The sequence below is a fragment of the Pan troglodytes genome, chromosome 1, assembly GCF_028858775.2.
Source record: "Pan troglodytes isolate AG18354 chromosome 1, NHGRI_mPanTro3-v2.0_pri, whole genome shotgun sequence".
Taxonomy (NCBI): Eukaryota; Metazoa; Chordata; class Mammalia; order Primates; family Hominidae; genus Pan; species Pan troglodytes.
Window position 1 is genome coordinate 92694661 of NC_072398.2, and position 24034 is coordinate 92718694.

General features: G+C 55.5%; 1 protein-coding gene across 11 annotated transcripts in view; it reads left to right on the plus strand.

Moving 5' to 3' along the window:
* Positions 1 to 947: 947 nt before the first annotated feature.
* MEF2D (myocyte enhancer factor 2D) overlaps positions 948 to 24034 on the plus strand; it is a 37691-nt gene continuing 14604 nt past the window's right edge. For 2 of the 11 annotated variants that reach the window (XM_009434442.5, XM_009434456.4), the window contains exons 1-6: positions 948 to 1303; positions 18540 to 18731; positions 19330 to 19533; positions 21214 to 21348; positions 22184 to 22394; positions 22634 to 22690. In XM_009434442.5, coding sequence (XP_009432717.1) covers positions 18678 to 18731; positions 19330 to 19533; positions 21214 to 21348; positions 22184 to 22394; positions 22634 to 22690 — 661 coding nt within the window. In that variant the 5' untranslated portion in view covers positions 948 to 1303; positions 18540 to 18677. Of the gene's footprint in view, positions 1304 to 1917; positions 1956 to 2229; positions 2359 to 3210; positions 6620 to 18539; positions 18732 to 19329; positions 19534 to 21019; positions 21158 to 21213; positions 21349 to 22183; positions 22395 to 22633; positions 22691 to 24034 lie in introns of those variants that run through there. The other 9 variants (XM_063796980.1, XM_016929157.3, XM_016929122.3 and 6 more) reach the window with 8 other exon arrangements.

Sequence of the window (24034 nt, forward strand, 5' to 3'; positions counted from 1 at the left end):
GTAACAGGGATGCTGAAGCCTGACGGGTCAGTTGTCCAGTAGGCATGGCACCCACACTCCTGTTGTAGGGCACGTAAATATTCGCCACACCCTGGAGCAACCAGGAATATAAAAATAAAAAATTTTAAAGAGCTACTACTGCTTCTTTAATAAGACATTTCTGGGTGTTTACTGTGCGGCGGGAGGTGGGTAGGAATTAGGGTCCCGCCCCTTTAAATTGCCCCCTCGGCAGTAAGTGCTGTGGGGCCCCGCAAGCACTGGAGATTAGGTCACCCAAGAACTATGAGCTGTCGCTTTAAATTGCTGGGCGTCTGCCGAGCCGGGCCCTGGGACGGGAGGGGGCCTGTCACAGGTAGAGGGAGCAACTGAGCTCCCTAGGTAACACCCCCCAACCCCAAGAATGTCGCCCGTGCGTGGGGCTTTGTCACACACCAAGTGGGGGAGATGGGAGCTTTTCACCACTTCCAGTCTCCCCTTAATTTATCTACTTAGACTCCCACCTCCCAACTCTCCTGGGGCCCGGGGCCGCGAGGAGGTGCCGAGGTGGCGCGTGTTGAGAGTGTGCGTGCAGCTCGCACGGCCTCCCCGGAAAGAACCTCCTGGAGCACGCGGTGGCAGCAGCGCCAGGCGGACGGGCGGGCGGCCGGCGTGCTCCGAGGGGCACCGTGGGAGCGGACCGATCCCTTTAAAGGCCTCTGGGTCTCGCCTCCCTACTTTGCCTCGCTTCGTCCCTTCCTCCCTCCCTCCTGGCAGGCGGAGGGATCCGCCGCTCCCAGCGCCGCAGCCTAGCTTGGGAGGGCGGTGGGGTGGGGGCCGACCCGGCCTGGCCCGGCCAGCCCTGGGGAAGCGAGGGGCGGGGCCGCGTCCTCGGGACCGCCCCAGCCACGGCTCCGCCCCGCCACCCCCACAGGTGCCTCCCATTGGCCCCCACGCCTGTCCGTCATCCCTTTCCCCCCACCCCCCAAGCTAGGCTGAGCTGTGCCTACGTCGGCCTCGACTCCCGGGGGCTGGAGGAGTTACCTTTGGAGCCCGAAAGGAGGAAGGAAGCAAAATATCAACAACAGCCGAGGCGGCTCAGGCGCTCGGCCCCGGTTCCCCGCTTGCCTGCCGCCCGCCTGCCGGCCCCCGCGCCCACGACGGGGGCCCAGGCCCCACGGCGCCGCCCAGGGCCCGCGCGGACGCCGGCCTCATTTATTATTCCCCCCGCCCGGAGCTGCGGCTTCCCGGTGTTGAAGATCCCCCGGACCAGGGGCGAGGGCTACCCGCTCTTTGCCGTGACAACACCGTTCCCCCAGCCGGGCTGGTGAGTAGAGAAAAATAATGCGCCTGCCACTTTAAGAGGCCCCCTCCCCCACCCGGTCCAGGGGTTGGGGGTGGAGGGTGGTCTAGACCGTCCCCCTGAGGGGTGGGATGGGGCAGCCCCCGGGCCGGGAGGAACTCGCGAAGCGGGCCGTGTTTTCGTGTGGCGTTGGCGGGGATTACCTAGGGGACTGTTTGTGTCAGGGAGTCTGTCGTGGGGGACAAGTGGAGTGGGCTGCAATTCCCTTGGGTGTTGGGAGTACGGGGTGGGGACGGGCGGATTGGGGGCGCGCCCGCCTGTTCGTGTAGGGGGTTTACGACGGCCTCCGAGCGGTCTGGGACGGGGCGCCATCCTCCGAGGGGGTCTCCGGTGACAGCCGGGAGCGACTGACATTTTAACAGCCGGCCCTCCCTCCCTCTCCCTCCTCTCGCCGCCTGTTCCCTCCTCCTTGGCCCGAAATGGTGCAGAAGGGGGCCTGGGAGGGCGGCGGGAGGGTGGAGGCGGGGGGAGCCGCAGCTGTTTGGGAAGCGGGGGAGGGAGGGGGGATGTTGTTCAGATGACACCGGGGTAGTGGGTTGGGGTGTGTGAGTGTGTGTGTCTCCGGGGCCCGTGTTTGCCGGGTGCCTGTGGAGTTGGGACGCGGAGTCGCCACGAGGTGGGCACGCAGGACCCTTCCTTGAGACCTCCTAGCCCCGCTTCCGAGACCCCTGATGTGGTTTGTCAGTAACCCCAACTGGAGAACTCCCTGGCCAGAAGTTTGCAGCTGTTCAACATCTGGGCAAGAGTTCTCTAGTCCTTTCCACCTATGGCAGGCGGAGCTGGGCTGCGAGCGGGGGTTTAGGAAGTTTGGGGGGGCTTTTGGGAGGATGGGCCAAGGAGACCAAAATGCTTTTAGTCCCCCACTCCAATGCCAGCTTCTCTCCTACCAGGTTCGGGTCTTAGGGGGATGGGGAAAGGGGCCCCCTCCCCCTAGTGAATCACGCTGTCCTCTCAGCAGCCTTCCGAGGACTCCTCCTGAAAGGAAGGCACTCTAGGAGCCACCGACCGGGTTATCCCAGGTTTGCCCTTCTGAGTGGGAGCCTCCCTCTGCCTCCCATTACTTGGTGCATTGTTGATGGGTTGGGGGAGGGTATAGCGGGTTGGGGGGGATCCTGTGTCCCTCTTTGCTGTGCCCAACCCCCATTTGAGTTTTCCTCAGAGTCCTGGTTTCTTTGCTTTGGGGTGGAGGTGGCTCTTATCCACTCCTCCTCCTATCCCTTCAGTGGGTCTCCGCAGCAATTCAGGGTCCAGCCTAGACTATGGGAAGTTTGCCGTCTGGGGCGGTGACCTTGGGCTGCTCTGGCCTGGAGATAGGAGGGGAGCGCAGGTCAGCCTGAGATTGGGTGTTTTGGCGTTTGGGAGCTGTCCACCTCCCACTCCTCTCCCAACCCCAACAGGAAGGTCTCAGTAGCTGAGGAGAGCATTGAAAAGGCACATGTCAGTGTTCACAGATGTCCACCCGCTTGTGGCCACGGGGTCACACCCGCCCCAGGACTTAGTCTGGCTGTCCCAGCTCCCACGGCCCTGCCTGGGAATGAATTTCCTTCCTGTGGTTTCCCAGTGTGTTGGGCAGGAGATGGGGGTGGGGTAGGACTATTGTGGGAGTGGCTGAGGACCTCTTTATACGGGGTGATTGGGGGACACTGGAGCTTATATGGAGCTCCTTCCCCACTTGCCCCAGCATAGGCATTTGGACCTTTGGGTCTCAGTGATTATATTCTCTTTGTTGTAACTCCCCTGCCCCCGCCAACACACCCTGTATGTTTGCATATGTGTGTATATGTATGTGTGTGCATGTACATTTGTAAAGGGAGAGGTCTCTGGTCTCTCTGGGGGGAAGGGGGGGAGGGGGGAAGGGAGGAGCTTTTACTCACCCCTGTAGGGACCCAAAAGGTTGAGTTTTTTACCTGAGATCACACAGCAAATCTGTGTCAGAGCTTTCGTCTTTCCACTCTTTTAGGCACAACTTCATAGTAGGGAGGGATTCTGGGAAAGGAGACATACAGTCCGTGTTCATGGAAGCCCCAGTCCAAGGGGAGAAGCAGGACCCAGAGAGCCTCATGATCCTTGTGTTGGGGGATGGGCATGGGGAATTGGCTAGAGCTTCTGTCTGCTGTACTCAATGCCTGAAAGATTGGTGGAGGACTTGGAGGGGTGGCAGGTGCTGTCCGTGTCCACCCCACTCTGTGCTTGGTGCCCCTGGGCTGGAGGGCCTGGGCATCCTGGCTCTGCCCCCTTGGCTCCTGGTTCTTCTCATAGGCTGGGAGATATGATAGTCTTTCTGGCTGCTGTTATATAATCTCTCTGTAGCAGGGTTTTTTTTTTTTTTTTTTAATCTTTCCTGGGAGATGTGATAGGGAAGAGAAGCCAGAAGGAGACTCTTCAGGTTGGGGGGAGCTAAAGGAGCAGTAGTAAGGAAGCTTGGAGTGGGAGGTGCCTTGGCCCCCCCGAGGAGGCCTTGGGGATAGGCCCTCATTGATTATGGCCCAGCCCCTCAGACCCTTCTCCTCTACCGTGCCCTCAGAGGGTCCCTCTGCTGTGGTCGTTCCTGGCTCTTATACCCCCAGAGAGGCCTGGACCTCTCCCCATTTTGTCAACCTTCTCTTCCTGACCAGCTGGGCCCCCTGCTCTCCCTGGTTGGCACTGGATCCAGAGTCTCAGGACTTACGCTGGCCTGGTGTGGGCCCTTGGTTGGACACTTTGCCACACACCTGAGTACCTTTATGGGGACAAGGGAAGTCCAGGAGCAAGTGGGTGGGCCCAACATTTCCCTAGTTCTATTTGAGTCAGGCCCCCTGCTTCTTTGCCCCTCTAGTCGAGAGAGTGGTGGCCTTACTGGAAAAGAGGAGTTGAGGGCCTTGACTTAATACAGGCCTTGACCTCTTGGACACAGGTCATCGTTGGTGTTCATCAGGTTCTATAAGTGGGTTTGAGGATCCGATGTGAGCCTGGAACCCATCATCAAGGGTCAGGTTCTGAGTCTCATGGCACTGTGGTGCTGGGATTCTCCCCATCCCACGGGACCATGGCTGGGACTCTCGAGGCTCTCTCAGGCCAGCTGGTTTGAGGCAACTATCTCTTTTTTATAGAGAAGGAGGAAATGGTGGCAGGCCGGCACAACCTCAGCATCACTGTAATTGCTGGTGGCTTTTATGAGCCAGTCATGGGGCCGGAGTCCGGCCAACTGTCTGTTCTTCTGTCCCAGTTTGGTGACTTACTCATGGAGGGAGGGGCGGTTAGGTACTAGAAGCTGTGTTCTAGAAGCTGGACGTCTGACTGTATTGTGGTCGATGTCGCTCTGTCTATCCATGATCACAGCAGGTAGGATGGAGCTTAGACTTCAGGAAGAACTTCCCAGTGGGGAAGCTGGAGGGGAGAGAGATGGCTCTAATTTTGCATAGGAAAGGAGGGGAACTCAAAGCACTTTCTTTTCCAGTGGCTCTTCCGAAAGGAAAGGCCTTGACCTTTGGCTTGGTGGGGTTGGTGCTATTTGGATCTCGGAATATTTATCTTCTTTTTCCTCTCCCTGCTTATGGCTGAAAGTATTCTGAGGCGTTTGTCCTGGAGCTGTGGGAGAACTAGCCATTAGGCCCCTTTCCCCCAGTAGTGGGAGCTAGATAAGGGTCTCATGTAGACAGGCATGCCCAATGCAGTCCATAGCATTTAGTGGTACACATGCAGGAAGGTGTGCAACACATACACACTGGTATGTAGACACCCACAGAGCAGCTGCTGCACTGCGGGAGGTGGGGGGTAGTGAATGGCAAAGATGATTAAAGGATTGGAGAGTTGGGATGGGGTTGAGGGGACCGGAGGCAAGAAGGCGAAGGGCATAGCAAGAACTTTGAAGAGAGAAGGGCTGACTGGAGCAGGAGGGATTAAGGTTAGACCACAGATGGGCAGGCAGAGCCCTGTCTGCAAAATAAAGAGCATGGCTTGTGAGTCAAGGAGCCTTGGCTGACTTTCATCCCTGCCCCTTACCCTTCCCCCACGTGCCCCTCTCTGTGTTCCTGGCACAGCCTGCCTCTGCCCCTCACACTGACCGTGTGTCCCCGGGTCCCTCCTCTTGGGCCCCAGCTTTCCAGATGTACAGAGTTTCGCCTTTCGGTGATTAACACCTGGGTGTTTTGGTGGTTTGTCGCTGGTCTCTGTTGCCCTCCCCACTCACCCTGATGAGCAAGGCCACTGTGAGGCATCAAGACTACATCTAAGCCCTCAGGCATCTGGGGGTAGATCCTTGGCCTAGGTGATCCCCAAGGCCCTCTTCATCTGACATTTTCCTTTTCCTGAGGCCGAGGCTACAAGCCTCTCTTTTCTGAGAGCCAAGTTATGCTTCTGGTTAGTCCTGGCTGGTGTGGAGACAGGGGAATGCATTCATTGATTCTGCACAGGACCCTGATAGCCAAGGGGGCGGGAGGCACTTGTGCCTGTCTGACTTCTTTTCTTTCTGCTGTAGGCTGGGAGGGGCGGGACATGTCCAAAGCTCTGGCCTGTCGCTGGCCACACCCAGATGGGACCATATTTACTCATTTAAACTTACCCTCCCAGGAGGCTCTGGGCTCTAGGCCTGGTCACTGACCTTGGCTTGGTGCCTCTGGCTGGGTGCTGTGGCCACTCTCCTAGGAGCTGAGCAGACGAGGAAACCATGCAGAGGGAGCTTTTTTTTTTTTTTTGCCCCCTGGTCAAAGGAGCTTTACCCTCAGCATTACCCCTCTTGCCCAACTTTCCAGTATACTTTGAAGACCAAAAACCACAACTTTTTAATTTTTTTTGAGGCAGGATCTTGCTCTATTGTCCAGGCTCGAGTGCAGTGGTGCCATCATGGCTCACTGCAGCCTCCCATTCAAGCGATCCTCCGGCCTCAGCCTTCCAGGTAGCTGGGACTCCAGGTGTGAGCCATCGTGCCCCACCCAAAAACCAAAACTTTTGAGATCCCAATGAAGAGAGGTGATGGGTTCTCAAAAGGGAGGAAGGAAACTTCCATTTCTTATGTTCCTGTGTGCCAAGCTTTGTACTGAGCATGGGAACATAAGAAGACTGTTTCTCTCTAAAACTGTTTTTTTGAATTGGGAAACTGAGTCTCAGAGATTTAAGTGACTTTTAAGCTTTCCTAGTTATGAAGTATAAAGGGCTTTTGTCTGAGATTAAAGGAGAGATCCTGCCCTGCAGGACGGGGCAATGGAAAGGAGGCCCACGGAGACCTGAGAGGAGGAGAAATTGAAGGGAAGAGAAAACCAGGATTCCTCAGCAGAGGGCAGAGAATCAGCCTTTGGTGGCAAGGTGAGGAGGGTATTGTTTTGACTTGAGTGTCATGGAGAAAGCCCCCAAAGCAAGGGTGTCAGGGCAGGAACAAATGACACTCCGAGACCCCTCCTGCTATCGCTGTGAGCTGCCGCATGGGATGAATGAGAAGAGACACTAGAGTGGGAAGGCTTGGACCACAAGAGGCTGGGCTTGTCTCAAGGCAGACACAAGGCCAATGTGAGCCTCCCAGGCCCAGACCTGGGGAATGGGCCCTGGAAGGAATGTGCTAGAACTCCCAGGTGGAGGGAGACTCCCTCCCACTCCCATCCAGGTTGTAAGCAGAAGCCGTGTGCCCAACAGTCAGTCTGCCTCTGCCCCTTATTTCTGGTGACCTTGAGGAAGTCCCTGCCCATCTCTGTGTGAGTTTCCATACCTGTGAAAGGGAGGTGGTGCTACCTGCCTCACATGGGAAGGGAAGGAGTTTCCGCCAGAAAAAGTGTGATGGTTGCATCTTTTCTCTCAGACCTTCAGCCCCAGCGTGGCCCAGGACTTGCCTGCTAAGGCAGCTACCCAGAAGCAGGGGTGGGGGCAAGGAATGCCTTTGGTGTCCAGGGTAGGGATTGAGGCCTTGAGGGTTCCTCCTGGCCTAGGGCTCCGTTTGGCCCTGGGATGGGTTGGGAAGCTGAGCCCAGCCCTCCCCTCCCCATCCGGCCGTCTCCTTGTCTCAGAACCTGCCTCCTCCACACTTAGCCCCACAAGTCTTGCCAGATCCCTCTGGCTGCATGCTTGCTTATCCCTCGTGATTCTCTCATCCTCAGCCCACCAGCAAATACCTAGGGTTGAGGGTTGAGAGAACAAAGAATACGGGGAGAGCCCATCCCTGAGTTTCAAGTAGAAATGCACGGCAGGCGGGTGGAGTGAGGAGAGTGGGGCTTGGTCCCTTTTCCTGGGGTCTTCCCACTCCAGTTGGATCAAGTAACAAGGGAATGGAGCAAGGGGTTTGAGGGATGACCTCAAACCTTGAGATTTTCCCTTTAAAGCATGTGTGTATTGTGCTTTTGGTGAGGGATGATGGTTGGGGTAGACCAGGAGGATGGGATGATCTGAAAGTGGGTTTCTCAGACTTTCCTGTCACCTCTCTCCTTAACCTATGGGCCCTTTCCTCCAGCCACCACCACTGCCTCCTCTATGCTGAGTCTCCTTATGCAGGCCTCTGGGGCCCATGATGGCTGGGTGGGGACAGGTGTCCTAGCCCAGCTGCTCCCTCTTATCTCCCCCACCTGTCAGCCTGGGGGTGGGGAGCTAAGAAGGAGGGGAGTTAGGGGAACTGCTTAGCCCCTCACCTGTTCTGAGGGGTGGGGCCCTGGTTGTAAACTGTAGCAGGGGAGTCAAGAGTAGACAACAGGCAGGACTTCCCCTCAGAGGAAGGATAACTCCAGATCATAGTAATGGCAAGGAAAACTTGGTAGGCAGAGGTCCTTGCTGGCAAAAATCTGAGGGGTCCCTGCACGGCATCCTCATGAAAGGGTGAGAAGCCAGGTATTGGTAAGGAGCACGGATTTGGCGACATGTATCTGCATGGCCTTGTGCAGGTACTGCTCTCCCCACCCCCTTCCTTCTGGGCCCCCCCTCCATCTGGCTGGGCATCTTAGCCTCACCTGGCACCTTTCCTGAAAGCAGCAAGCTAATCCTGTAAGAGCTGCCTGGCTGGCCGCCTCAGCAGGCCCACGCAGCCACGATGCCCGCCCTCCCTCCGCTGCCAGGGGCTTAGAGGACTGTCCTTCGAGTTAGAAGGAGACCCAGCTATTGCCCTGAACGGCCCCTTTAAATCCTCAGTGGCTTCTCGAGGTCATGATGTCTCTAGGAGGATTTGCTTTCCCTGATTGGATTGGCCTCTTTCGGGTCCCCTGTCATCATCGTAGGTGAACCCTTCATGTTTTCCACCTCCCCTTTCCTCATAATTGGTGCTGTCCAGTCTGAGGGCCCAGGCCTTGGACTCTTTCCCCTCTCTCTTAGCTCTCATGTCCCAGCAATCAGGGCTCAGACCCCCTTCATCTGCTTCAGCCAGAGCAGCCCTGTCTCAGTGCTGTGGGTGAGAAGAAAGGATCTTGCTGCTTTAAAAAAGGGGACGAACACTGCCCGGGAAGAGAATGCCCTTCTGAGACTGTCTGCTGCCTGCCTCTCTCCATTTTTATCTCTTCAGCCTGCTCTTCCTTTGGCCAGGGGCCCACACTCCTCATTACCCCATGCACTTATTTCCATGGGAAGTCCCTCCCCTGATCTAACCATTAGCCCACCCGCTGCAATGGCAGGCAGCCCAGACCCAGCACTGGTGGCATTATGCTCATTCCAACGGCTCTCAAGCTGACCCGCCCCCAAGGCCCCAGCTGCCACTTTCACTTCTGTCTCCTGAGACCCCAGAGGGAAGTTGTGTTGGGGAGGTGGAAGGTGACACACTAACCGTCCCAACCGCCCCCACCTCTCCTCAGCCAGGGCTTCTGATAGCCAAGGGCCCTTGTCCATTGCTCTTGTCTAGATGACCAAATTGGGTTAGGTAACAGTGGAAGATTGGCTGCGGTGGGAGGGATGGCAGTTAGATAGCAGGAAGGACTTCCTAGGATTGGAGACCACTGCTGGGCTTCATTGTTTCAGAAGATATGGGAGAGGTGTAGATACTCTGGACAAATGTAGGTCAGACTTAAAGGTAGGTAGGAGATTGGTTGTCTGCAGCTCCCATTGGTTGGCATACAATGCTGGGGCCTCCATGCCCTCCCACGTGTCACCAGCCTCACATGCTTGGTTGGAGGGCTTCTGACAAAACAAGTTTGAGCCCCAGAGACTACTTTGAGTCCAAAGACTCAGCCCTGAGAAGTTCTTTCTGTAGTCTTATATCTGTCCTACCTGCTGTCCTGGGCCATTTCCTCCCACCCTGCACTGTGGATGCGTTTTGGAAATGGAGCTAGAAATGGAAGTAAAGGACAGCTCACCTCCCTCCTGCTGCTGCTGCCCCAACCTTAGCACTAAAGAGGGGAATGGGATTCTTCTCCTGTGACGCCCCAAGGCAGTGACAGAGCCACACTTCACCCTGTGAATCTTACCAAACTCCTGTAGCTGCCATGCTTGCTTATTCCTCGTGATTTCACACCCCTTCCCCACCTCTGCCTAGACAAGAGTAGGGGACCCAGTTGGACTGAGAGCTCTATACTGTATCACTGGGAGTTACTATAAATCCAAGAACGCTTTCTGGAGGGGAAAGATGGGAACAAAGGCCTGAGGTGCCAAGAACTCCACTTGGTGTCCGCAAGTGCCTACGGATCCTGGGTGGGGGTGACCCAGGTCCTGGAATGGGAAGTTGAGCCTGAAGGAATAAGGTCAGAGACGCTATGCAAATCCTCATGCAAATGAGTGGTGGTGAGTCATTGCAGCTCGGCCTGCGGGGATGGAGTATGAAGACAGCCTTAGGCTTGGGTTCTAGAGCTGGTCCCACCAGGGACCAAACAGTGACCTTGGGCTAGTTGCTGCTCAGTAACCACAAGCAGGTGGGTCTGATAGGCATTCCCAGTGTGTGAGGGGATTGGGATGACTGAGCCTCTGCCACAAGGGCCTTGTGTGCCCCACTGGGTACTTGTTCTGGCTGACCAGAGCCTTTGTGAACCCTTGGCCATCTGTTGGGGGGTTACTGTTTAGAAGGCACCTGCCCCTTCACCAGCCCCATCCTGACTGTCTTCTAGCGCCCTCATTGCCTTTCCTCCCCAGCAGGAGGATGACAGACCCAGCCAGGCCATCTCTTCAGTTCCTCTCCATGACTTACACAATTCTGACCTCCCTTCCCTTTGGGCCTCCCCAGAGAGCACAGGAGCCATGTGTTTGGGCCAGAAGGGCATTTGGGTACCTAGTCCACCCAGCTACCCATAATACTGGCCAGTGGGGTGAAGCCTGTAGAAGGCAGTGACTTACTCAGGATCACATCTTAGACCAGAGCAGGGACTAGAACCCAGGTATCCAGAATCCCAGCTTAGAGACCCCATATTTCCCTAAGCTGTTCATTGCCCTACCTCACCCATCCCTTCTCTACTGGGACTCAATCTCCTGTTGCCCCCAAATACTTCTAAGAACAGTCTGGCTAGCTCTAGGAGCTTGTTTTGTGGGGGTGCGGGGTGGTTACCTAGGAGCCAGCCCAGAGGCCATAAGGGGAAGGTCAGAGCTGGAGTTGGGAAGTGCTGGACCCTGGCGGACAGGCTGCTGCCTTGTAGAGAGCCAAATGGCCTCACAGCTGCTACAGGAAGGATGAGAGCTAGACTACAGGAAGAACAAGCTGGGGTGAGGAAGACATGGAGGAGGCTCAGGAGACAGACCCTCACTGGAGAGGCATCTCCTGGGCAGAGAACAGGATGACCCCATCCCAGGAGACTTGCCAGGGAGAAGAGGGCGGGAAGGCTAGGGTGGGGCTCGGGAGAGTTGTCCAGCGGAAGCTAGGGGGAGGGCTCAGCCCTGCTCTCCATACTGTGTGCTCCCCTTGGCAAGTCGGTTCCTGTCCCTTAAGCTGAGACTGCAGGGCCTGCCCCCCACTTGAGTTCTTAGGGTGCCTGGGGCCTGAGACCACCCCTGCCCTAGGCCCAGCTTTCCTGGACTGCCTGCCCCCACAAACCAACAGCCCGCCCCCAGGTCCCCTGTCGGTGAGTTAAAATTAGCTCAGTGCCCAGGCTAAAAATAGCCCCTGCCCAGCCCTGAGGCTGCTGGACTGGGGGAGGGGAGTCCCCGAGGGAGGGAAAGACGGTGGGAACCAGGGATTTGGGTAGTGAGCCTGCCAGACAGAACTTTGAAGGGTTGGGGCTGGGTCCCTGCCTTTGAGATCAGACCCTAGAAGCACTTCTGGGGTGAAGAAAAGACGCTGCTGTGGGAGGGGGTGGGGACAGAGAGGGGGCAGAGGGAACGGAGCATGAGAGGGAGACCCGAGAGGGGCCCAGGAGCAGGGGCGTGGGGAGCAGGCCTCGCAGGAGGGGGTGTGAGAATTGGGCTGTGTGTGGGATGGGGAGAGGGACAATGTGAGGCTCCTGCCTTGGCTCAGACTTCGGAGGGGTAATGCCCCCCACTTCTTTTGTGAAGGAAGAGCTCACTGTGTGAACCACAGAATGATCCTGGACCATCTTGCCTGGGTGTTTGGGGGCATCACCGGCTTCACCTTCCTGCCCTGTCTCCCAGAGCTCCTTAGCCTGTGTCTCTGTACTAGGGAGGAGGTCCCAGGGCTGAAGTTGGAAGAGAGAATGACTAGGAAGGTTGTGAACCTGAGGGTAGACTGGGTAATAAGGCAGGGCCTGGGGATTCAGCTGGGCAGCTGTCGTCCTTGGTCCTCGGTCCTCACCTCTGCTGCCTCTCAGGGCCGGCCTGCCTGCTCTGGGATGCTCCTTCCGGGACTGTGTCTGGGTCCAGTCCAGGCCCCCAGGGGCCCCCTTGCCTCTCCCTGCCCTTGCCCTGGGTGGGACCTGCCCCTCCCTTGTCTGTCTCTTGGCTGGACTGCAAGTTCTCAGAGGGCAGGGATGGTGTCCTGTTGAGTTATTCCCCCAGCGCTGGGCCAGGAGTCAGTCCTGGAAGCCGTTGTTGAACTTGTCTCTTGTTCTCTACCTGCTTCTCTCTGAATCTTTGTCTCTGTGGTCTCCTGCCTCTCCCTCTCCTCTAGCCCTCTCCTTATCTGTCTCTGCCTCTGCCCCATAATGCCTTCTGGCCTCGCTGCCTCTTTTTCTCTGTCATCTTTCCTGTGTCTGTGTGTCTGTCCCCCCTCTGCCACCCTCTTCTGTGTCTGCCTCACCCACGCCTCCTCCCTCGTTACTGAGCAGGCTGCTTGAGGCTGCCTGACTGTGGGGGTGACAGGTGGATTGGATTGTCACCCCCTCCCCCAGCGCCTGCTGCTTATTTCATGCCCTGCAGCCCAGCCACAGGGAAGGGGCGGGAGGAGGGATGACAGCTGTCTCCAGCGCCTCCTGCCTTCCCCTCCAGTCCTCAGCCTGCAGCCCGGAGCAGCCTGGGAGGAAGAGATGAAGGGCCCGCCTAATGAGAGCTCCCTTTCTCACCATGAGGAAGAGCAGGTTGAGGCCCACTGCTCTGTGATGCGAGGCTGCTCACTCAGCTTCTCTGGGCATCTGCTCCCTTTTGACCTGTGCTGGTATGGGAGCTCTGGAAGCAGATGCCCTGTTGTTTCTTTGAGCCTTGGGACCACTAGGATGGGAACAGATATGGGTGGAAGGGTGTAGGGGAGAAGGACAGGTAGGCACTCCCCTGCCAAGAGCAAGAAAGAGAGGATAGAGGCTGGCTATCGGAAAGGAATTCCCCTGCAGCTCCATGGGAAGGACAGCCCTGCTCAGCCCTGCTGCAGCTGCAAGGAGGCTGCCCTGACCTCTCCCCTTCACCGCTCTCCCCACTGGCCCCAGGCCACCTTCACACAGGAACTGAGATAGCATCATTCTGAAACCCGAGAATGGTTTGAATATTGCTCAGGTACCCAGAGGTGTTGCATTGGGGGAGGCAGGGACCTGTTTCTTCTCCCATGCCCCCTCCAAACCAGTCCTCCTTTACGGTACATTTTGCACATCATGTGTAGCTCATTTGCATGTAAACACAACCCACAAGTTCTAATTGGGTTGGTACCTGGGATTGGAAAAATGGCTATCAGTGGGGTCCTTCTTGATTCCCCCTGGTCCCCTCAGCTCTCCTTGTCAAGGGTGTTGTCAGAGGGGCCTCCTGCCCTGCGTGCTCCCTGCTGTCCATTTGTGAAGGCTTCTCCTCAGCCACCCTTCTCCACAGTTGGTGAGTTTGTGCCTGTTTCCCTCTCTGGGCATCTGCTCCCTTTTGACCTGTGCTGGTATGGGAGCTTTGAAAGCAGATGCCCTGTAGTTTCTTTGAGCCTTGGGACCACTAGGATGGGAACAGATATGGGTGGGCATTGCCAAATGTCCTCCCCATCTTTGCTTCTCCCATGTCCACCAGGAAGGCCCTGCCTCTGCCTGTCCCAACCCCCTGCCACCCACAAGGTTCACTCCGCCCCACCCTTGTCCTGTCCACGGAGTCAGGTGAATCAGAGTCAATCAGCCAGAGCCTTGAGAGCCTTTGAAGGGGAACTTTTGGTGACATAGATACTGTCAGCCCGAGGAGTCATAGTTGTGGCCTGAGGTCAGGATTGGGCAGGCCCTGGGGCCATCAGAACAGGAAGGCCATCCTGGCCAACCCCCTATCTCTTTGGTAGCCCAAGTCCTCCCAAGCCCTGGGCTCCAGATACTAGGCAGGGTGAAGGAGAGATGGTTAGAAGAGAAGCAGCCAAGGGCCAGATCATCTGCGAGGGCTTCCTAGAGGAGGAGTAGACCAGACAGGAGAAGAATGGGGCCAGGTGAGGCTGGAGAGGAGAGACTCACATCTGGAGAACAGATGCCCAGGCCTCTGGCTCCTGCCAGTTGGTTAGGTAATTAGGCAGAGGGCTAATTAAGGAGGTCCAGGTGTTCATTAAAACCTCCCTAATTGGGTAGGAGGGAAGTTTAGCTAGGATAGGCCTCCAAACCTTGGATAGGGTCAGGTTAGGGTATTTTGTGCCTACCTAGGCCCCAGCTACCCCTTCTTCCAAAATCAGGGTGGAGTTCATGTTCTTGCCTCAGGGCTTTCAAAGACCCTGCAGCAATGTGGAATGGATAGCAGAAGGAAAAAAGGTCAGTATAGACTGCGTCTGCTTTGTAGAGGGGTTTGTGGTTAGATGGGAGGAAGGACTGCCTAAGACAGGGGCATCTCCTCCTCTGGCAGTGTTGGCACAGAGGTGGGAGCAGCAGTGGGGAAAGGGGCCTGGGAAGCATGGAATTATAAAAAGTGCTTTGGGCTACCTTGGTAGGGAGTGGGGATAGATGGGGCCTAGTCTTTTTAACCCTGACTTCTCTCTGTCAGACGATGCTCAGTGAATCTCTGTTGCTTCCCTGCCTTCTCAGCCCTGATCCCTCTCTCGTCCCAGCTCCCCCAGCATGAGGCGGGGGTGGGGGGGGGCGGTGTAGGAGATCAGCCAGGGAGCTGGTTGCCAGGCGACAGTTGCCTAAGCAACCCCATCCTCTCCATCTCCATGTGCTCAGGGCTGCTCCTTAGAAGACTTTAGAGTCTCACTCTCTGCACCAACCAACCTGAGGGTGGGGAGGGTTGAGGACTGGGATACCAGGGGTGGTTGGAGGGTGGGTGGTGTCCAAATCTTCAGGGGCAGTTGGGAGAGGAAGGGTTCTAGCTCCATAGAGGATAGAGTGAGAGGAACTGGTACTGCAGCAAGACTGTTGGAGGTTAGACTGCAAGAAGGACTTCTCACAGCACCACAACAATGAAATAGTATTTTCTTCTTTTCAACAGACATTTTCTCAGCTCCTTCTTACAGGAGATAGAGTAGTGAAAAAGACAGATGTGATTCCTGCCCTCATGAAACTTTAGTCTCATAGAGGAGCCAGGCGTTAAATAGAAGCACAGAATCATAGTTATTCACAATTGTGATAAATGCTAGAAAGACTGCAAGAGTGACTTTTCTGAGGGTCATGAGAACAAAGAGAGGCTTCTCTTCCAGTTTGGAGGAAGAGGCAGTATTGGTCATCAGCTGACAGAGGTTATATCTCTGTAAGAATTCGGTTATGAACTAAAGGTGGTGAGAGGGAGATAGTAAAGGGGAGAGAGGGAAGGTAGATGCTGTAAGCCAGAGGAGCCCAGCAGTTCCTGCATTTAACAGTCTAGATTGGGTTTTCAAGACTAGGCCAGAGAATCCCATTTAAAAAGCCAACTATTTGTAGCCCCCTCCCCTTGCCCTCTGTGTGCCCTCCCCTACCTTCCCTGCCAAAGCCCACACCACTATAGCTCTAGAAAGCACAGTCTTTGGATTGCACTGGGAAGCAGGGGAGCTGAAATCCCTGGGCTGGAGCCTTTGCAATGGGAACTTGGCAGACACTGGGGTCACAGGTGAGGAATGGGGTGTCTGGAGCTGGTTTGGGGCTCAGGTGTCTGCTGGGCCACTCAGGACTGGCTGGGCTGGTGTTGCTCTTGTCCCAGGGTACCAGTAGGAGGCCCAGGGCCCATGGAGCACCTTGAGGACAAGGAGGAGATGAAGAGGAGGCCAGACAGGTGGCTCATACCTGTAATCCAAGCACTTTGGGAGGCTAAAGCGGGAGGATTGCTTGAGCCCAGGAGTTCAAGACCATCCTGGGCAACATAGGAGGAGACTCTGTCTCTACAAAAGTCAAAAAATTGGCTGGTCGCAGTGGCTTATGCCTGTAATCCCAGCACTTTGGGAGGTCGAGGTGGGTGGATCACGAGGTCAGGAGTTCGAGACCAACCTGTCCAACATGGTGAAATCCTGTCTGTACTGAAAATACAAAAGTTAGCCAGGTGTGGTGGCAGACACCTGTAATCCCAGCTACTTGGGAGGCCGAGGCAGGAGAATCGCTTGAACCCGGGAGGCAGAGGTTGCAGTGAGCCAAGATCACGCCACTGCACTCCAGCCTGGGTGACAGAGTGAGACTCTGTCTCAAAAAAAAAAAAAAAAAAAGTCAAAAAAATTAGCTTGGCATGGTGGTACATACTCATGGTCCCAGCTACTTGGAAGGCCGAGGTAGGAGGATCACTTAAGCCCAGGAGTTTGAACCAGCCTAAGCAACAAAGCAACACCCTGTATCTACCAAAAAAAAAAAAAAGAAATTATTAATAAATTACCTGGGTGTGGTGGCATACATCTGTATTCTCATCTACTTGGGAGGCTGAGGCTGGAAGGTTGAAGCTGCAGTGAGCTGTGATTTGTACACTCCAGCCTGGACAACAGAGCAAGACCCTATCTTAAAAAACAACAACCACCACCAAAAAAAAAAAAAAAAAAAAGAAGAAGGGGAGGGAGTTGTTTGAAGCGCAATGCATTTATCTGCATTGTTTTCTGTAGATATCCAGGCAAAGCAGAAGCTCTCCAGCTAGGCTGGGGAGCAGTCTTGGTAATGGGATGGGGCCAGTATCCCAGCTCCTCCCAAATTGATAGATTCCTTGCCTTCCCTCTCCTCCTTCCCTCATGAGCAAGAGACCAAGGCTGAACTTTAGCATCTACTGTGGTACCGTAGGGGCCATGTAGAGTTGGGCTGGAAAGGCTCCAGGGAAACTCAGCAGCCATTGGCAGTGGGAGCTGGGGGGTAGGGGTAAGGGTTGTTCTCTGTCATCAAACACCTCTCCCCAGGTAGTGTGCAGTGGGTGCAGAGGATCAGACAGTGGCTGGGGGTCTACATCCCTAGACTCTATAGTAGGGTCTCTGGGCATGGGGCTGTATGGAAGGGGAGCTCTGGAGGGGAGGGCGGGCCTTCTCTGGTCCAGGCTCCTCCCAGGACCCAAATAGAGTGGCTTTAGAAAGCATGGGCCCCAGTTCACTATCCTCTTCCAACATCTTCCAGAAAGCTCCACTTTTGATGCAAGGACTCCTGGAATCAGAGCTAGAGGGGGCCCTGAAGTCATTCCGTGCCTCCGTCCCATCTTGGGCCCTTCCAGTCCCCAAGGACTCACCCAGCCTATGTAGGCACTGCCCATACCGGAGAGAATGCGCCTTTTCTGGCCCAGGCTGTGCTGCCGTCCTTGAGCCCCCTCCTATCCTATGGTGCCTCCTGGAGTTGTTCAGTGCAGGGGCTGTTTCTCATCCTGGCTTTAGCATGGAGCTGTTCAACTAGTGGGCCGTGAGGGGGTTACAGGTGTCCTGAGACAGCAGGTTCTCTGCCTGGTGCCTGCATCCGCCTGGCTGCCAGTGGCCTCCCCAGTGTATGTCATTTGGCCCTGTATTTTCTCTGTCTGCTTCAAGATGTACAAGGTTGGGAAGCACTACTCTTAGACTGAGCTTGGGTTCTAGATGTGGTCCATACCTCTAGGGCGGGAATCAGCAAACTATGGCCCGTGGACCAAATCTGGCCCATGCCCATTTTTGTAAATATAGTTGTATTGGATCACAGCCATGCTTACACTCATTCGTTTATGTGTTGTTGTCTGTTGCTTTCATGGTACAGTGACAGAGTTGAGTAGTTACAACAGAGACTGTATGGTCTGCAAAGCCTGAAATATTACTATCTGGCCCAAAAATTTCCATCTCCTGGTCTAGAGGAATGGTTTCATTGTTTTAAGCAGCACAACTCTTTCCTCAAACAAAAATCTTAGGCTGGGCGTGTCCAAAGGTAGCGAGTTAGCTCAATTGATTGTTCACAGTCAGTTACAGATCGAACTCCTTGTTCTACTCTTTCTTCTCTTCTCACTACTGCACTTGACTAGGCTTATAAAAATAAAAAGAAACCTTAGGCTTAAGCTCACTGAGTAAAACAGATTAGTGTGGAGGAACTCTAGTTGAAGGGAGATGTGGGTGCTACAATCCCAAGCCCCACTACAGGACTCCAGGCCCCAGAGTTCCATGAGTCAGTATGAGGCCCACTGCTCTAGACCTGCTCTGGTATGTTCTTGAGCCAGGGGCACCAGAGACATCCCATCCTGGCACCAGGTATACCATGCTTGTTGTTCACTGACTGGGCAGATGTCCTCTCAGCGTTGTCTCTTCTCCAAGCTTCAGAATGGGAACCATAGTTCTAGGCCAGAGGAGCAGCTGGAGCACCCAGGTGTCTATAGTACAAGCAGGTTCTAGAGAGAAGAATGGGCCATGGGATATTCTCTGAGACCCAGACCTTGGAAGCCAGGAAGTCCATTTACTCTGTCCTGGAGCCTGAGGACAGCAGTGACCGAGGGGAAAGAGTCTGGGCCTTGGTGTGAGCTCCAGCTTGTGCCTGGCTGTGGCATACCATTGCCTCAGGCAGACAGCATTGCCTCATGTTGAGGGTGGAGCTCAGATGCTGCCAGCCTCTCACAGGGGTGCTGTGAGCCTGGCCTGTGTGCCCAGGGAGCAGGGCTGGGGGTTTTGGGGGCTCAGAGTCCTCTCATGACCCTCCCCTTCCAGGAGGCTGTGCAGAAGGTATCCTGCAGACCATGAACTGAGCACTGTTCCCAGACCGTTCATGAGCACAGTGTAAGGTGTGCCGAGACCCACCACCCAGCGAGCCCCTCCCCTCCGTAGCACTGAGGACCCCCGGAGAAGATGGGGAGGAAAAAGATTCAGATCCAGCGAATCACCGACGAGCGGAACCGACAGGTAGGGAAGTCCTAGAGCCGCACGAAGCGGGTGAGGGCAGGGAGCAGGCCTCTGCCTCTACTCCCTTCAGGCATTCCAAGAGGGCTTTGTGGAAGAGGGGAAACTATAAGCTATTACAGAAGGGGAAGGGAGATTGGGAGAAGAGGAACCCCAACCTCTTCGCAGCTCTTGGAGCTCTGCGTCCCAGGACTCCAGGGCTCTTCTGCTGCCACAGCTAGATGAGCCCATGTTCCCATCCCAGAGCCATATGCAAGCCTTAGGTCATACCCCCAGGCACTCCTCCTTTCCCAACAGGAATCCTCTCCCTCTTCTTCTCCACTGACCTCTTCATAGCCCCCAGCACAGAGGTGTGGAGTTCTGTCCACCTGAATCCTGCCCCTTCAGTGAGTGGGCTCTGGGCTGTATCTAAGCTGTGTGTTGGCCTACAAGCACTAGCCTGGTCCTTCCCCAAACCAGGGACTCCTGAGACCAGGGGCTGTGTCACACTGAGAATGGGGGCTCCTGAGGGCAGGGGCTATGTCCAGCCATCTGTAGGCTGGGACTCCCAATCAGGCCTTAACTGAGCCAGATCTGGCCGCTCACCCATCCTTCTCTGCAGGTGACTTTCACCAAGCGGAAGTTTGGCCTGATGAAGAAGGCGTATGAGCTGAGCGTGCTATGTGACTGCGAGATCGCACTCATCATCTTCAACCACTCCAACAAGCTGTTCCAGTACGCCAGCACCGACATGGACAAGGTGCTGCTCAAGTACACGGAGTACAATGAGCCACACGAGAGCCGCACCAACGCCGACATCATCGAGGTGGGCCCATACACACAGGCACCAGGATATACCCCCGCCTGCATCCACATGGACACGTGCCCACGTTGCATGTACACGCAGACCTGCCTATGCACACACACTGGTATACATGCCCCTTGTAGCCCCTCACCTGTGCGCACACACATGCAAACCCTCCTTCTGTCATACAAACCCAGGGTCTGAGGAGGAAGGAAGGGCAGTTCAAGTGAACAGGCCAGTGCCAGGCTGCCAGCCCACACCCACCCTGCCCTCTCCAAGAGTCTGCTGTCATCCAGTGTGATGTAACATCTCTATCCTGCCTTCTTGCATCCTGTCTTTCTCTTTGTCTCTCTTTCCCCGCTTCTCCATCTTTTGGTGTGCTCCTGCACCTGCCTCTTCCTTTTTTAAATCTCCCTCTTTGTTTCCATCTCTCCTGCTGTCTCTGTCTGTTTGTGGGCCCGGTAGTTCTATTTTCTGTTTCAAAGAGAGCCAACATTGTGAACTGTTGAAGGACATGAGCTTTGGAATTCAGTTCTGACCTTTACCGGCCACATGGCCTTGGGCAGGTGCTTAGGCTTTCCCGAGCCTTGGTGCCCACCTCCACAAAATGGGGTCAGTGCCTGCTTTGAAGGGTGCTGTGTGAATTGAATGTCCGTGCTTCTCACACTGAGGTGCGTGCACCTTGGGGATACAGAACTTGTGCTGACGAATAGGGTGCCCGGGAAGCCACAGGCCTACTCAGAGATTTGGAGGAAAGTCCCTTATTTTTATGTTAGAGAAGACAGATTTACTCTAGACTAGAAGGTAAAATTTGCATTCATTTTAAAGACAAAGCAAGTATCTGTAAAGCTATTTTGAGCATGAAGAGGGCAGCTTTGGGGTCTACTGCAGATCCCCCAGCTGTGCCTCCACTAGAATGTAGGGTGGTCACAGTAGGGACTCAGTCAGTGTTCATCCCCCTTTCCTTTTCCACATCCCATTCCCCGCTCTCTCTGTCTCCATCTCTATTTCTCTCTTCCTCCTGTTCTCCTAAGCAGAGCCCAGGGACTGGGAGCAGAGCCCCCCTGCCTACCTCCCCCTGGAGAACTCAGTGCCTTCTGGTCAGGGCTTACCACAGGGTGGTCGGGCAGGGACTGATCCATGGCACCAGCTCCTTAGCCCATCCCCTGGAGGCCCCATCCCCTGGAAGCCCCTTCCCTGCCTGTCACTTTGGAAGTACATGTCTCCCTGCCAAGTGCACCCCCAGGTTAGGCTCACCTTCCAGCCTTGTTCTCTGTGTTCCGACAGCTCCCACCAAGCCCATCTTCAGATCTTCACACGATGCCCCAGGAGGCACTGTCAGTGGGGAGGGGCGGGTTACATTGCGGGAGGGGCCAGGGAGATGCTGGGAACCCTGAGGAAGGAGGTCGGGGAAGAGTAGGGGGCCCTTAGGGAGGGGCTGGAAGGAACTCCAGCGAGGCGGGCGGGAAGGACTCTCACCCAGCTGATGGCAGTGGTGCGGTTACAGACCCTGAGGAAGAAGGGCTTCAACGGCTGCGACAGCCCCGAGCCCGACGGGGAGGACTCGCTGGAACAGAGCCCCCTGCTGGAGGACAAGTACCGACGCGCCAGCGAGGAGCTCGACGGGCTCTTCCGGCGCTATGGGGTGAGCCCCACTCACTCTGTCTCTGTTGGCCCCCCCTTCCGGCCCCTTCCCCCCAGGCGCTGCACAAGAAGCACAGGGAATGTGAGAGCCCTGAGGTGGACGAGGTGTTTGCCCTGACCCCCCAGACGGAAGAGAAATATAAAAAGATAGACGAGGAGTTTGATAAAATGATGCAGAGTTATAGACTGGCCGTGAGTAGTCGCATGGAGCAGAGCCTCCCTGTGGTGCATGGTGTGGCTTCGCGCCCTGGCTCTCGGCTGCCCTGATGGGTGCTCCGCTCTGAGCCATGCTCGGGTTCTTAGTGACCACTGAGGAACCTCTGACCTTGGTCATGATAAACCCGCATCCCTGCTGAGACTCTACTGGGATGGAGCATAAGTTGGAGAGGCCTGGAGTGTCCCCCTCTCCAGCAAGAAGTGTGTAGATGACATGAGATCCTTAGAGGACAGCAAAGTGGAGTGTGCTCTTTGTCCAGATGTTTTTTTTTGGGGGGAGAGGCCTGCTTGGGCTTGCTCTGATAGCCCAACCAGAGACACTCAGCCTTGTGTAGGGAAAGCAGAACTGCTGAAAGGGAAGGCAGCAAGGTGGGGGTGAGCTCTCTCTGCAGCAGGCCAGATGGGTGGAGACTGCAAGTGAAATGATATCCCTACCCGTGGTGCAAGCCTTTAACAGCCTTGTGTGAATTTGGGTCTGTTATCAGGGCCTCTAACCTGCTCCCCGTGTGTCCTGCCTGGCTGAGGACTAACCCACCTCCACTAGGGGGTGTCCCTGGTCCTGTCTGCAGTGAGCAGAGCCTTGTTCTCATTCTGTGGGCCAGAAATGGACCCAGAGTTTCTCCCCAAAGTTCTTCTTTGGTGGGACTGGCAGGCAGGACTCCACAAGGGCACAGGGCAGGGAGCTTGAACTGCTGGCCCTAGGATGCGTAGCCCAGAAATGAGAAGAACCCTTGCCTGCCCTCCCAGGAAAAGTGGACTCCATGGAAGGGGTCAACCTGGCCTGATCCTGCCCCTCCATCTTTCTGTCTAGTCAGCTGTCCCGGCCCCCAACTTTGCCATGCCTGTCACGGTGCCCGTGTCCAATCAGAGCTCACTGCAGTTCAGCAATCCCAGCGGCTCCCTGGTCACCCCTTCCCTGGTGACGTCATCCCTCACGGACCCGCGGCTCCTGTCCCCCCAGCAGCCAGCACTACAGAGGAACAGTGTGTCTCCTGGCCTGCCCCAGCGGCCAGCTAGTGCGGGTGAGTGGGCTGGCAGGTGGGTAGGTGAGGTGGAAATGAGATGTGATGGGGACTTTGGGATTCCATTTTCAACAGCAAGTATTTCTCTTCACCCACCACAGTATTCCGCCATTTGTATGGCTCCTGAGGGAAGGGAGTATGACTCTTCCTCCTGGGGTCCCCTCTTCATGTTCAGTCCCCAAGACTCACTCTTGAAGGGGGAGTGTTGTCAGCTCATCCTGGTTCTGTTTTTCCTCCAGGGGCCATGCTGGGGGGTGACCTGAACAGTGCTAACGGAGCCTGCCCCAGCCCTGTTGGTGAGTGCGGTCATCCTTCTACCTGGAGGTGGGGAGGGGTGCCCGCTCAGTGGCCTCAGGGGGTCCAAGGATCAGGAACGACCTAGATGAGAGGAGAGGAAGATCCCAGGGCCAGGACTGGATGAAGAGTCAGTCAGAGATTTTTAAGCCCCTGGATTTTGTTTTCTGTAGCAATGATTGGTGTAGATGATCAGCAGAGATGGAGGCTCAGGGAATTCTGGGCAAACTGTGAGAATGGGCCAGCATTTCTAGTTGGAAGGGAAGACCCAAGTTTTTGCAGTTGAGTGTGGTTGGGATCTGGAGGATGAGAATGCCAGGCGTTCCCTAGACAAACAACAGGGACAGACTCACATAGACACTCACGCAGGCACTCAACACACATACGTGCATTCTCCCTCTTACAGAAGTATCCAGATGTTAGATGTGCATTTGTGAGAACACATACATAAGCCACAGAAGAGGCCGGGCATGGTGGCTCACGCCTGTAAACCCAGCACTTTGGGAGGCTGAGGTGGGCGGATCACCTGAGTTCGGGAGTTTGAGACCAGCCTGACAAACATGGAGAAACCCCATCTCTACTAAAAATACAAAATTAGCTGGGTGTGGTGGCTCATGCCTGTAGTCCCAGCTACTCAGGAGGCTGAGGCAGGAGAATCGCTTAAACTCAGGGGTGGAGGTTGTGGTGAACTGAGATCATGCCATTGCACTCCAGCCTGGGCAACAGGAGCGAAACTCCGTCTCAAAAAATAAAAAAATAAGCCACAGAAGAAAGGCTGCCCCCCAACCCCTGGCAGCGGACAGCCCCTCCTACCCTGTGCCGTTGTCTGGCTGGGTGACTGTGACTTCGAATGTCACGATTGACGTCACCCTGACATTCCTGCCATTCCCAGAGTGATCCGGGAATTGGGATGGAGGCAGGCACACACTTCCAGGGCAACAGCATGCTCTTAGGGGACAGAGCAAGGAAGCATTTCTGACTGTGGTCACTCTCACATCCTTGGACCTCAGCATCCCCCAGCTCAGTTTTGGGGCACTGTATAATACCTCCCTGGTGATAATTGTGTCACAGGGTCAGGAAATTAAAGGAGTGGGTGAATATGTCACCCTCTTCAAGGAGAAGGCCAGAGAAATGCTTGTAGACCTCAAGTGAGCAGTGATCCATAGAGGCCCTTGAGTCCAGCATGTGGAAAGTGGGAGAGAGCCCTCACTTGGCCTCCAGCCAGCTGTGTGGCCCTGGGCAGGTCATTACACTTCTCCCAAGCAGGCTCTAGTTTCCTCTTCTGTGAACAGGGCTAATGTCCTGTCTGTCTTGCAGAGTTAATGTGAGGATTAAATAAGATAATA